The sequence below is a fragment of the Triticum aestivum genome, chromosome 3B, assembly GCF_018294505.1.
Source record: "Triticum aestivum cultivar Chinese Spring chromosome 3B, IWGSC CS RefSeq v2.1, whole genome shotgun sequence".
In the NCBI taxonomy this organism is placed as follows: Eukaryota; Viridiplantae; Streptophyta; class Magnoliopsida; order Poales; family Poaceae; genus Triticum; species Triticum aestivum.
The window spans coordinates 405,235,227-405,249,737 of NC_057801.1; the positions used below are offsets into that span (position 1 = coordinate 405,235,227).

Here is a 14,511-nt window from a genome sequence, read left to right on the forward strand (position 1 = left end):
GACGTGTCGCTTGCTTGCTGCCCCATCCGTAGAACACAAGAGAGCGCAAAAGGCGTAATTCGCTTCGGCTACAAGTACAAGCACGCGCACCTCACTGAGAGGTGGGCCTGACGGAGCTATGAGGTCCACATGTCTGTGGGCCGAAGTTCAGGTTTTGCGTGTGTTGTTGCTGCGGGTAAAGGTGGCGGTGGTCGGGTGGGTAGAGTGGGGGTGAGGATTTTGGACCAATGGGAGTGCGTCCAGTGTGCAGCGCTTTATTGGTGGGGAGGGAACACGTAGAGCGGTCAGAGGGACCGTCTGGAAGATCAATGGCTCGTGGCCCCATAGCTGCTGCTTTATCTTAGGGAAAGGAACCGGGCACCAAATCTACTACTCCCTCCATTCCAAAATAGATGACTCAACTTTATATTACTTTAGTACAAAGTTGAGTCATCTATTTTAGAACGGAGGGGGTACACAACATGGTCCAAGTCTCTAGACTAGTGAAAGTGAAGTTGTTGTACCGTGCGTGCGTTAGGCATACTCTCCAGTTGATGCATCGGCCTACCCTAGGTCGGCGCAAGCATTGCGACTTCCTACTTGCCAGCAAAATAAAAGCTACCTTGCCCTCGACCCATACGTTGCGGCCTATCACGCAACACTTAATATTTGCTCGGTTTTTCTTAATCAATAAAATAGGGATTGGGAAATAGTATTACTTACTCCTATCAAGGGGAGATACAAGGCTTCAGGACGGTGACTTCCAAAAGGGCATACATGAGACGGCAAGGGTAGTTCTGTAACTTTTAATCAGCACAAAGTCCTCATTGTAACAGCAGGCAAACAGCCCATTCTGTAACGAGTTACAAACTTGAGAAGCAGCATACAAGATACAACTAAGACAACCACAAATCGCAAACCTGCCTTTTGTTAGCTAGTACCTTCTTGTCATGTGGTTATCTGAACCATCATGTTCTCTATAAAATCTAGCAACAGAATGTAAAAGTCAACAAACAACAGTCACTATTTTACAAGTCATTTCCAGAGCTTGACAAGCCTGTCATGACTAACTGAGGCAACCTTGCCTGTTGCGCTCGATGCTGCTAGGGCTGCAATTAAACCGTCATGAGCATTGTTAAAGGTCATGGCATTCTTCTCCCTGATGTCCCAAAGTTCCAAGGACTGCACGGCAGAGTATAGCAACACACACTATCAGCATGCTCACTAAATGGAGTTTCTGCACTCAAGCTCAAATGCACCCTCATGAACAGTAAGCTTGAAAAAGCATTTCTACTGAGCTGGGTGGAAAAAACAAAATTGATGCTCCAAAAAGACTATTTTTTTAAAGCATTTTAGAGTGCTATTTTAAGATCGAGCCCAAATTCAATTAATTCTCTACTTACTTTTTCCTGTTCATAGGGGGCATTTGGGCTCGGGATTAAAAGGGCACTTTCGAAACTTACCTCGTAACAACCAATGACGAGCAAAGAAGGGTGAGCTGGATGGAAAACACATGTTTGAAACTTGTTCCCACTGCAGTTCAACTCATTCACAAATTCACCATCCTGCCCAGAAGTAAATGACCATATTCTGACAGCATCTTCACTAACAGAAGCGAGATAGTCACCCGCAGAGTCCCAACAAACTGACTGAATGTCCTTTGCATGACCCTGCATACATGAACAGAACTTCCCACTCAAAAATCCACCACCACCACTGGACCACAAGATACTTGCAACTTCTTTTTTGAGATGGAAGAAACATACAGCTTAACATAATTAAGGTTCATAAAATCCCTAGAGGAAATACCATTTGAATCATAATCTTTGATGCCTTTGATACATATAGGAGATGATTATTAGCAAAGAGGAACTTATTCTGGGTGCACTGGTCTGATCATGCAGTGTCTACCTAATGGACACTACCATGCTCGGTTTGTTCCCTAGCAGGTCATATGGAAACTCTTGGACCAAGGAACACAATTTTACAGAAAGGTGTAAACATATTTCGGTTTCAGCAAACCTACTGATTAAAGCCTCCTCCTAGTACCAAGTGCATATAGTGAACCTTCTTTGTCCACTGCTATCTTAGACAATTGGAATGCTTTTACTACTGGAGAAACTAAAGACATGGCACAGCATAACTTGCACAGTAATGACTTCTCCAACAGCTGATGAAAAACAGCCACGGTGCCCAAACAACTGCAGTTTGAGGCACTTTGGGCCAAAGAACCAGCTCCAGCAGAGGATGTATCTCTATTTGATGATGCAAAAAATTGTGGGCGGCCCAAAATTTCAGCCCCAAGTGCTGCCCAGAGCCCTCTAGCGGCGGCCCAATACCAAAACGCTGCGGCGGGAAGCTAACTGCCACGCTGAAACTTCCCCGTCGCCTGACCATCACCCGGTTCTGACATATTCTCGCCGCCGGTCCCACGACGGCCCCAGCCCCGGAGCCACCCCACCGCTCCTCGTCAGCCAAGACAACCGCCACAACCCCCGCCGCTGCCGCCGATTCCGGTCATTCCCCCCGCCCCCCTCCACCACCAGAGATGGTCACCGTCGCTTCACAGTTGGTCGCCGAGGTCGATTAGCGGCCGGGCGACCTTCAATCGAGCGGCCCGACCACCGCCAAGCTGCCAGACCCTTCCGGAGCTCTCGGCGCGCCACCGCTGGAGTTGGCCGCTGCCCCGGCTCCTGGTCTCCTGTCCTAGGCGGCCCGGCGACCGACTCAGCCCCGGCAGCCGTCAGATCCGCCTCCCCACCATTGGATCTCATGTTTCATTTGCTTTCCAATTTTTTGTCATCTGGAAAAGCAACAACAGCCACAATGCCAAAAAAACTTCTCTCTCCCTACCCTATAATCCTTTTTTGGAGATGCTCTTATGAGAAGGATGTAAATGCATTCTTAAATGCTCTCAACAAATTTTGTAGCTGATCTTTTGGTAACAAACCTGTAAAGGGCTTCTACAAGCATGCTGTGTCTCCCCATCAAGTATGTAGATAGCCTTCTCTGATGCAGCTGCTAGATATTTTCCTTTGCAGGGTTGAAATCTCATCTGAGTGGCACCTCCCTGCGAAGATAATAATATGAGAGAAAACCATCAAAAAAACAATTGTTTGAGCAGAAAATTGTGCTGTATGTGAAAATTAGAACTGAATAGGCAAATACCTTAAAAACCTTGACACAGGTCAGGCAGCTACCATTGTTAATGCTCCAACTGCGGACTTCCCCATCACTATCACAGGAGCAAATAATATCTTCTTTATTTGGATGAAAATCAAGTGACATCACAGATGCTGAATGACCCGTGAAAGTACGGAGCGAATAGTCAGTCTGCACAGTCAAATCAGTTAGTCACAACAAACTAAGATTGCAGCAGTTTCTAATGCAATATCTTCGTGCGAGAAATATATTGAAAGGAGGAAACAAATGCTAAGGAGTATTCAAAGGAGGAAACAAATGCTAAGGAGTATACATTGTCAGCATCCCAAACCCGTACGGTTTTGTCAAAGGAAGATGTAGCAAGGCGGGGCATGCTTGGGCTAAATCGAACATCAGTTATCAGAAACGAATGCTCTTCTAACGAGGATTTAGGCTTCAGGGGATCTGTACACCATAAAAGAACCTGCAGAGGGGCAGGTGTGTGATTGAAGGTTTTCTAACAATGGTAGAATATAGCTACTTCTGCATCAACAGCCACACCTTTTTATCATGACCACCAGTAGCAAGCAATTTGCCATCGGATGAGAAGTGGCAACAAACAACTTTACTTGCACTTGCACGTGCTTTTGCAACCTCAGCAAAGCCAAACCCTGCAACAAACAGATCTTGAGAAGATTGCAGCAATTGGACACCTTAAGAATTTATGATACTACTACTTTTGACACCTTTTTTCCTACTCTTAAACTAAAATTGATAAAGCCATGTGGCAAATAGTAACAGTTTCGAGTTTCTGGTCTGTTTTCTTTTGAGAATCAGACCAGGTTTTTGCTACCAGGAGAAGGGAATGGCCATGTTGATGGGGTCTATCTAAATAGAGAGGGACCTACAGGGCTGATTACTCAATCAGTCCATTGTGATGACAATCACACCCATATTAATTATCATTTCTAAATACAGATAACTGTCATCTGCCGGTATAATAAGGAATGACCCTAACAACAGCCCCTTTAAATACTACGACGACACGTTTTAAATCAGACTGGACTGAACGAAGAAGGATCTTTCCACACAAGAGTGGAAGGGATCCTTTATAAATAGTTCATAGCTCCAATCAAGCTTGCGCTGCTGTCTAGGATCATTAGTGCTATAGTGGAGACACTTATCTCAAATAAGAATGGTTGGCACATTCCCTTTCTGGTGGTAGTCATTGAGGATCTCAATAACAGGGATCGCAAAAACGTGTCAATAATGACAACGCTGGGCGAGAAGGCTGAAGAAGAAAAACCTGTAGATTTGAATGTCACTTCCTTTGCTAAGATAGCTAGATTTGAATGTCCATAAGGTATAGCTGCAAGCAAGCAGGAGCTCCCTTACATGGAGCAAGGAATAAATATGTAAGACATTTCTTACGGAGAGGATTGCATAGTTCCCTAAAGTGGTATGATCATATCACAGGTCCCTATCCTGCACACCTTTGCAAGTTATATCATAATCGCATTTAATTTCAAGATTAGACGACAGCTTTAGGATCTAACTAGTTTAAGACCTGCGCTTTGCTGCGGACAAGTTTATTTTAAAATGCGTGTATATGAAATTTGAATATATTTTTAAGCAGAGTCACAAATTTCAATCACTGTTTAAGTGCATAAACAAATGAAAATGTTAAACTTTGGCACAGCTAAGGCAATTTCAGTGGTAGCATCTTTCGTGAAGTTACAACCAGAATTTTGTGACGTGTTAATCTTACAATCATTGTGCTTCTTTTGATTCTTTCCTAATATCTTTCCACGAAGAGGTATCATTTTACCAAGAGAAACGCCTCTCCACGAAGGGACATCTTTTCATCAATGGTCGTGTCCCATGAGTAGATGTATTTTAAACAAGGGACATCTTCACCAACAAATGTGTCTTTTAGTCAAAGGACACATTGTTCGTCGGCCCCAACCGCTAAGATCTAACTGACTTGATTAATTCTCGATATAATCCGACGACTGTTCTTTTTAAAGTGATGTGGCTTAACGCAGATGCTGCATTAGGAGTCAGTTTTAGAATAAAGAGATGCAGAAAATACTCTCCCCCTTCCCATATGGAACCAAGGCCCCATGACTTTATCAATGGTGACATTGTTGAGATGTAGCCACGGGGCACAACTACTTCTGTGCACCGCACCTTGGACCTTGATCAAGGACATGCAACAGCAAGCAAACCAAAAGAGGGGTGCTTTTAGGAAACAGTACTGTATTATGAAGCTTAGGATTAATAAAGGAATCTAGATTATTAGGAGCCCATATTGTTGTAGGGAAGGAAAAGGGCCTTAGCATCCAACTATATAAGGATGCCATGTATGTTTGAGGCAAGCAAGAACAAGCAATTTAAACTCTGCCAGTTATTCTCTCGACTCAACCTATGTCTACACAATACCTAGCAGCCACGCCATCTGGCTATCTTTAGCACTGTGGTTCTTAGAATAAGGATTGTGGACAATGTACCTAAAATAGGCATGCGATCAGCAATGAGGGCTATTTATCAAGCTACATTACCTCGGTCACAAGTAACAGAATACACAGATTGAACTTGACAAGGACCAGTTATCAGCAGGACTAAAAAGCATACCTTTACTGGCATCCATGCAGCGTCCCAAGGTATCCCTGGGATCCATGTCATCCTGTGACAGAAAAGATTCAACATTTTCATCCAATCCTTCTTCCAGCAAACGGTCCACATCACCCTGTAATGAAGCATTTTTATTATTATACTGCCCAAAAAAAAAGAAAATTTTGATCGAACATAAGAATACCAGTGGGTTCGCGGTAGAAGTCAAGCTTCCAGTGCCATCAGAGCCAAACATTACCAAGGGTTTTGCTGAAACACCATTCTGCTGAAGTTGTGGTACTGGCATCGGATCTCCTGGTGTATGAGTGGAAGGTGTCGAGGGTGCAGAACCTGGAGATGGGCCAGCAGTATTTCCAGTTCCTGAACTATTAGCTCTACCCGAGGAAGAGCCAGGCTTCTTTCTTTTCTTCGTTAACTGAACAACAAATAGTATTGTTTGTGTAAATGAACAACTGAGGTCTAGTGTATCGGTCACTTCACTAATCTAAAGCAGTGGGAGGCAAAAATGAAACGACGGTTTTTGAAAGTTAACCGGAGAGAGACCGGTAGCCTATAACCAAGAGGTTACCGCCAGTCTCCTATGATCCATTCCAGTTTGCTATATTTTCTTTACACATTTTCTTGTCGAAGTACTGTATTTCTCTTGTGTTATATGAACACTAATATCAAGTTACATCTTTACTAGTCTGAAAGCACCACTTTCCGGACTGATATACTTTTACAGTATTCTTTGCTCTGCACTACATCTTTACTAGTCTGAAAGCACCACTTTCCAGACTGATATAATTTTACCAGTCTGGTGAGGTCTAGCTGGTTCGTCATTTTTTAGTCACTGCTGGGAAGTAGATCTAAAACCGTCAACAACAACAAAAAATGGAAGATCAGGAGTAACAGTAAGGGAGACAAGGAGCAGTAACAGCTCAGTCAATTTAGTGCTATAGACAAATGAACTGTAGTGCCGAGCAAAGAATACAATTGTATGTTTTTATAAACCCTAGAAGATGGGTCAGTGGTGTAGGCATGGCCAGATCATGTACCACAGCAAACTTAGCTCAGTTATTGCTAATATTATATTGTGTGAAAATGCATTATTTGGCAGGAAGATTTGAACGAAAGTTATCAGCACATTCAGATCTTATGTATACTATAAACAGGAGGACTTTAGGTTTAATGATTAATGCAAAATAACCATAAAAGGCATTTGTGTGCTGCAAAAGTTTACTTGATCAATGGCCCCAAAAGAATTCGGCATGCCCCCATCAACAGGCATATTTCCAGTTCCTGGCTTTTCTTGTTGGAGAAGCTGATTTGAGCTTTGAGACTGCTGACTAGAGACAGCCTGATGGTGCTGCTGTTGGCTATTGCTTTGTTGTTGTAATAGTTGTTGCTGTTGCTGCTGGTGGTGGTGTGCATTAGCAATTTTCTTCTACTAAACAGAAAATTCTACATAAGAACATGGCAGCAGAAAAAAAAAGGCTAGAAGAATAACCCAAAGGCATATCTACAAGTTGAATCATCAAAGACAAATGTAACATAAAATTAGGTCATCTTATATCAAAAGGGAAGCATAACACATATGAGTGGAATAAAACAGACTTGGAAGATAGAGAACCGCAAAATCAATACCATAAAAGTAAAAATCCAGGAGCTAGAAAAAATTATGAACATTATGAGTTGTCTTTGCACTATTAAAATATTGGCCTTACCATGCCAAACACCTTATGGGGAATTAGATGTTTAGGCAATCAGGTAAAATGGCGAATATAAAATAACTCACACTCATTGTTTTGTCATTGCAGAAAATGCCAAAATATGATATCAGGCAACAAAAATACGTTATGAACAGATTGAGATGATGACATTTTGCCATGATGTTCTATCTTCTATGATCGAACCCCCCATCTATCATGGAACAGGAGTTGCCTTACCTCATATAATAAGCACTTGACACAATTAAAAAATGAAGATAAAATTTCACCAAAGAGAAAATTCAAACCTGCTAGTGGAGAAAATACAAGAAAATGAACACTCGGTTAAAAATGAAAAGGTCTACCTTTATTAGCATGTCTATATCACCACCACTTTGACTAGGAGAGCCAATATTTGGGATGATATCTCCACCGCTTGTTGTCTGCCCATCCCGCCCAAGAACTACATTTCTGTTGTTAAACATCATCCTCAATCTTCTGCTGTCAACATCACTAGATGTTGGGGATGCCATATTTTGCTGCGCCTGCAAGGCAAGCTGCTGCTGTTGTTGTGGAGTCAGAAATTGGATCTGTTGTTGCAATTGATGTTGATTCTGCATGAATGACTTCTGCTGTAGAATTCCAGACCGAAGTTGCTCAAGTCCCTGCTGAAATAAACAAGCAGAATGCATGTCAAAACAAGGTTAAAATTTAGCACCCTTACTAGCAGATGTCAAATCACATATTTGCTATTTGACATTATATTGGAAAAGAAATACTCCCTCCGTTCCATAATGTAGTGCGGTATAGATTTTTTGAAAAGTCAAACTTTGCAAACTTTGACCAAGTTTATAAAGAAACTATTTATATCTACAATACCAAATATATAAAATATGAAACTACATCTTATGATGAATCTAATGGTATATGTTTGGCATTCTAGATGTAAATGTTTTTCACCACAAACTTGGTCAAAATTTGTGAGGTTTGACTTTCCGAAAAAACTATATGCCCAACATTATGAAACAGAAAATATATATATGCCCAACACTATGAAACAGAGGGAGTACAAAACTAGCCTTTGTTCCACAAATTGCTGGCAATGACATTGTCTGTGATACCACTATATATTAACTCTATGTAAACCACACAAAATTACTTACGTACAGGGGTCAGAGAGAGCCATAGACAAGGTCCGAGATATGATAGCATAAAGGTGAGATGCGCTAGGGCAATATCAAATTGTGCAAATCAACAGAAGAAAGAACAGACGTGGTCATAATGTACCAGGTAAACACAAAACAGATCAACGCAAATTTAGATGCTCCCCTTGGTCAGTAAAGTACTGCAAAAAATACTATGCTATTACCAACCATGGCAAGTGTGTGTGTCCCATAAAATAATTGTCAGGTTTCGTCAATGTAGGGGAATTCAGTCTAAGCTGAATCAATACTGAATAGAAGGACATTAATCATAAGTGGAGTGTACGTAACTACTCCCTCCGTTCGGAATTACTTGTCGCAGAAATGGATGTATCTAGACGTATTTTAGTTCTAGATACACCCATTTCCGAGACAAGTAATTCCGAACGGAGGGAGTAGGATTCAAGTTGGGGCCCTTGCAGTTTTTGACTGGTTACTGTCGTAACTGGAAAAAATCCGTTTCAATTTTAAAAAAGATAAATTAAACTCAGACACTTAATACAGAAACCCCTTAGGCTTAAAATCTCCCGCAACAAATTTGAACCCTGAATACAACAGTGATGAAGCACAAAATAGTAAATGTTTAGTCATAAACTAAACCCTTACTGTGAGTGGCCATCCTTTGAGAGTCAAATTATTGGCAGCTTGATTAGATCCTGTTAAGAATGCATCTAAATTAGCCTCACAAAACTGGTCACTCAACTAAGATAAATACAAAATTGGAAATAAGAATAGTGGGAAAAATGAAAAAAAATGACGTGAGTAGTGGAGAATAGTAATTCATTGGAGCAGAATAAAAATATTACCTTGTTGACCCATGAATGACCCCTCAGGACCAGCAGCTCTAGGTGTCAAAATGGGATTTATCTCTGTCTTGATACTCTGCTAAAAGAACACATAAATAGTATTTTCTTGTTTTCACAGCTGGGTATAGTTAGGGCTGACAGATAATAGATAAATCAGGAAGACTCAAGGGACTAACCTGAGCATGCCCTGGAAGTTGGGGACTTCTACCCTGAATTTGTTGCATAGTGCCCGACAAACCACCAATGGAACCATGCAAAATTTGCCTATATAGGGGGCAAATGTTTAACATATTAAGAAAAAAATACGGAATAAAATATATCATTCAATCTGACTAATAAAGAAACAGTATGTCCTTCCATATAGGGATGAAAACGGAACGGAAACGGACAGAACTGGGTGCTACCACATTTGTTTTCATATTTTTTTGCGGAAGCGGAAACAAATACAGAAACCCCGGAAATGAATATGGAAACAGTTACTAGCAGGAACAAACACAGAGCAAATACGCAGTGGATGAGGCAACAAAAGCAAGTGTTGCTCGGAACTTAAACACACTTTAACCATAAAATTGATCAATTGTTAATATAGCTACAGAGTAATATGATTAGGTTAGTGAATTAGCATAGTATTGTAGTAGTACTGGACAATTGCGTATAGGGTCTATTTGAGTACGTGCGTGGTAGTAGAAGTTGGGCCTCACATGGGCCGTTCTACTCACTGTGTCATTGTGTGTTGTTTGGTGGCTGAGCTACAAAACAGCCTTAGGCCCATAGTAAGAACGGAAATTCTATATTCACGGAAACGGAGAGTTCCGTTTCCATGTCTGTTCCGTCGGAAAATGCCATTCTGTTTTTGTTTCCGTTTCCGCATAAAAAATTATGTTCCCGTTTCCGTTTTGCAAATTCCCATTTCCATATTTCCTCTCCTTTTCAGATTTTCCTCCGCAAAAGCGGAAAGTTTTCACTCCATTTTCATCCCTACATTCATAGGGCGTACGCATCTACACTCCATACACATTGAAAACCTTACAATTGATGCACGTCCAGGATTATTGACATCTCTAGGCTCTAAGGAGAAGGCAGCAAGGATAGCCAGCCACACCAGCAGGTGTAAGTGTGGCATTTGAATGATGATTTTGTTACTTTTAACAAGAATGCTAAAATGTCATCAGCTACTTCTGTATGCAGAACATTTTTTGTTAAAGCACTTCATAATTTACAAGTTCAGCGAGTACCCTGAGGATTGTCCACTTGCAGCTGCTTTCAGTGATGTTTCATTTGGATCAAGTAGTTGCCCAGCATTTTCTCCATACCTTTGCTGCAACCGAAAGTTTCAATGTCATAACGAGTAATAACAAATGAACTTATTTTTCTTTTGAGGAAAACATAAATGAAAACCTTTGAGGAGTCAACTAAGAGAATTTAGAACAATGGATGTAGCTACAGTGATACCTTCATAGATGCGTCTTCCAACGAGTCTCTCTGGGAAGGCAACTTTAACCTCTCCTCATACATTTTGGTCGCCATAACATTTGCAGTACTTTGGTTTTGTCGCATTAAAGGATTGTTTCCAGAAAGTCCACTTGAAGTACCATTAAGAAGATAAGAATCATCTCTACGCTGCTGCTGCTGCTGTTGCTGCTGCTGCTGTTGCTGCTGCTGCTGCTGCTGCTGCTGCTGATGTTGGTGCTGCTGCTGCTGATGTTGCTGCTGCTGCTGTTGTGCGGCTCTTTGTAACAACATTTGTTGCATTTGTATATGCTGTGGTTGCTGCTGCCGCTGTTGAGGTAACTGCTGCTGTTGGTCCCGGGCTTTCATGAGCTGCGTCTGAAAAGAGAGCAGCACATTCTAGCTGAGTTAGAACTACCAATCCAGGACAAAAGATGCCCCAGAATCACAGCTATTGATGCAAAAGCAACACAAATAAAATTATGATTTTCTAATGCAATTAATTAGATCAATATGCAACAAAGTGCCCTTGACAAGCGAAAACATAGAAAACAACAATGTATTATTAATATGTAAAATAAAACATATGTGATGACAGCGGAATTTCCCAGCTATAGTGGATGTAACACATGTAACAAGAAGTTTAAGAACTAAGAACTTGTTTAGTTTGTCAGAAGTAATGGAAAGGTAAACGTGGTGGAATAACAGTATCACACTGTTAATGTAAATGGAATGGAATGGAATGGAAGAAAGTTCAATCTTGTTCGCTTACCATGAAATATGACGTTAACTAATTGCAAAGCTAGGTCTGTGTTCTTTAACCTGTAGGATGCAACTAGGAAGAACATCCACAAATGGAATTCAAACCACCAAACAACGAAGGATACAAATTGGTATTTTGAATCATTTACGTCCAGCACCAATTTACAAAAATTTCAATGATTAGAAGGGATTTCATCTGTGGAAAAAAAATAGCACGTGGAAGAACAAAAATTGCATCAGCCCTCACAAGACATAGCAGATTAGAAAAAATCAATCTAGAGCGCATCAATCAAAACCCAAAAGATCTCCTCAGTGGCAGCCCAGCCACGATTTCACGTCTCCACCATGCCTCGACCAAAACTCTGGCGTCGCTAAGATCCAATTGCATGAGATGGGGGTCATGGAGAATGAATCAGGTCTGGCAGTTTGACGGAAGGGAAGAATGACGCGACTGGTTTGTGGCGACGGTGGCGCCCTCTAGCGAGGGGAGATCGTGGAGAATACATCGTGGTCTCCTGGGGATAAACTCATATGGGAGATTTTCCTTTTTTTTCTTACAGGAGCTCATATGCGATTACACCGGATCTCGGGCGGAAACGGAATTCCACTAGGTCGGAAACTGATACTGCGGCAACTGATTATGACCCAGTCAAAACAAACACCGGTGTAAATGGATCACCTCCTAAGTGTTATTTAAAAGCAATAGAAAATGAATTGTGGTAAACAAAAAGGACCTCACAGGCCTTGCAAGTAAAATTGGTTACTGACTCATGAACCAAACACCTTTTAAGTGTCATTTAGCAGTAACAGCAAACAAATTGTAGTAAACCAAAGGACCTCCCAGGCCCTGCAGACTAAAATTAGTGACATTTTACATCAGATTACAGGTCACAAAGGATTTTTATTACATTATAATAAGGATAATCAAATGCATAACTGTTTACCTCAATATATGACGCTGCAACATCTGAATGCTTCTCGTTTGTTCTTGCTATGAATATATCCCAAAAAACTGACCACCACTCAAAAAGAAACCCACCAGGTGCATCAATTGCTGCATGGAAGCACAGCTAAAAAGTGAGCAATAGTTTTCACAAACAAAATGTTTAAAGGGAAAGGTTGCAAAAACCAAGACATAAGTAGCTAAACTTGCTGAGAAGCACATACCAACTGGATCTGAAGAAACCTTCCCTTCTGATTGGAAGGCCTTTGCAGTTGCCTGCAAATTTCTCTTCATAAAATAGTCGTATATGTAAACATCGAGCCTGTTTCAGCAAGCAGTTAAACATTAGTCCTTAGGGGGAAGGTTAAATGCACTAAGACATACTCCCTCCGTCCGGAATTACTTGTAGCAGAAATGGATAAAAACGGATGTATCTAGAACTAAAATACGTCTAGATACATCCATTTCTCCGACAAGTATTTCTGGACAGAGGGGGTAGAATTCTTCAACCACAAGTACGATACCATTCAAAAGACCCGCAACCAGTATGGTGAATAACCAGCTTGGGCATAAAACATTAAGACTTGAATGGCACATTTATGCTGCATCAATGTATATTCATTTTGTTTCTTCAACTTTTATTTTATCACTAGCACATCGTCACCTAGAGTGATCTTATGTACGACAAATGCTTAGGTTTGCTAGTGCACGTTTCCGTGAAACACTGAAAAATCATGAAAAGTATTAGTAGGTCTAGTTCCCAGAAGCAGAATGAGATATTTCACCTCCTTCCTCGTACAAGAAATGTTGAAACTCAGATGTCAGTTCAAATCTAGTCATCGATGTGTAAGGAATCAACTTATTCGCTGGTACTTCCCTCCATACTATCCTCCTGAAGAAGATTACAGCGGCCCATGAACCAAATCGAACTCCCTTCTCTTATATCCATATATAATGGATAGGTCAACTATTACTACCGGTATTTCAAATCTGATGGACAAGTTATCCTGCTGTTCTCAAATCCCCAAATCACTTTTCTGATATTTGAGAGATCACCACGACAGATTATCACTGAAGAGCTATGTAGTCAAAACACTAGGTCCTTCAACTGGTAAAACAAAGCTCAAACCAAACCCGCAAAAAAAAAAAACTCCTGAAACCCTAGCGGCCAAACGCGCCACCACCGCACCACGGGTCTCCTCTCCACTACTTCAGTTTAAACTTCGTAGCCCCTCCCGTGATTTTTGCTCAAATAATCTCCAGATTAAGCAACAACAACGTTGCCCAGCCAAAACATGCCGCGAATCAACAGAATGAATACGAAAGAAACAAAATCCTCACATCTTGTCAGCCTCCCAGTTCGTCTGCGACATGGCCACCGCAGCTCGCCGACCGGCCTCCCTTCCCCCGAAGCGCCGCCCACGAGAAAAGTTAGCTCTGGCTACGCCTGGGCCGCCGCGGCCACCGACGTCTACGCAGCCGCTGTGCAGCGGGTGGACGGGCGAGTTGCTCGAGACGAGGAGAGGCGGAAGGGAGGAACCCGAGGCGAAACCTAGAAGCAGCTCGGTTGGGAGGAAAGGTGAGGCGAGGCGGCGGCGAGAGATGTGAGAACAGATTGGAGTTTGCAGTTGCAAAAGCGCGAGGAGGGTGTGCAGGGGAGAACTGGATAGGAAGGGGAGAAGAAAGAGAAGGTATAGAAGCGCAACGGGACCCACGGATTTCCCACCTTCTTTTTTCCATATATATAAATGTAATGTATATTTTATCAAGATGGCTTACCACATGTGCCATCATGTGATGTTTGTACACTTTTGCTATGTATATAATTATTTTTCAAATGACCCAGGGATGCTTGGGGGACTAGAACACGGCAATGCTTAATGGACCATGGTTGTTTAGAAATCGGA

At 41.7% G+C, this 14,511-nt stretch overlaps 1 protein-coding gene across 6 annotated transcripts; it reads right to left on the bottom strand.

Annotated features, from left to right (window-relative positions):
* Positions 1 to 771: 771 nt before the first annotated feature.
* LOC123070083 (transcriptional corepressor LEUNIG) lies at positions 772 to 14,280 on the bottom strand. 6 transcript variants are annotated; one of them, XM_044493106.1, is made up of 18 exons: positions 13,946 to 14,280; positions 12,829 to 12,926; positions 12,606 to 12,715; positions 10,903 to 11,277; positions 10,686 to 10,768; positions 9,627 to 9,714; positions 9,451 to 9,526; positions 9,251 to 9,300; positions 7,808 to 8,107; positions 6,977 to 7,147; positions 5,939 to 6,169; positions 5,755 to 5,869; positions 3,682 to 3,791; positions 3,455 to 3,604; positions 3,148 to 3,312; positions 2,930 to 3,049; positions 1,443 to 1,649; positions 772 to 1,161 (listed from the first exon to the last, which is right to left on the bottom strand). In XM_044493106.1, exons 1-18 carry the CDS (start codon positions 13,975 to 13,977, stop codon positions 1,015 to 1,017), a joined length of 2,628 nt encoding a protein of 875 aa, XP_044349041.1. In that variant the 5' UTR covers positions 13,978 to 14,280; the 3' UTR covers positions 772 to 1,014. The 6 variants fall into 6 exon arrangements, with proteins under 6 accessions (XP_044349041.1, XP_044349040.1, XP_044349038.1 ...); XM_044493105.1 differs by having other exon boundaries at positions 6,977 to 7,180; positions 13,946 to 14,279; XM_044493103.1 differs by having other exon boundaries at positions 6,977 to 7,180; positions 7,808 to 8,110; positions 13,946 to 14,279.
* Between the last annotated feature and the right edge of the window lie 231 nt (positions 14,281 to 14,511).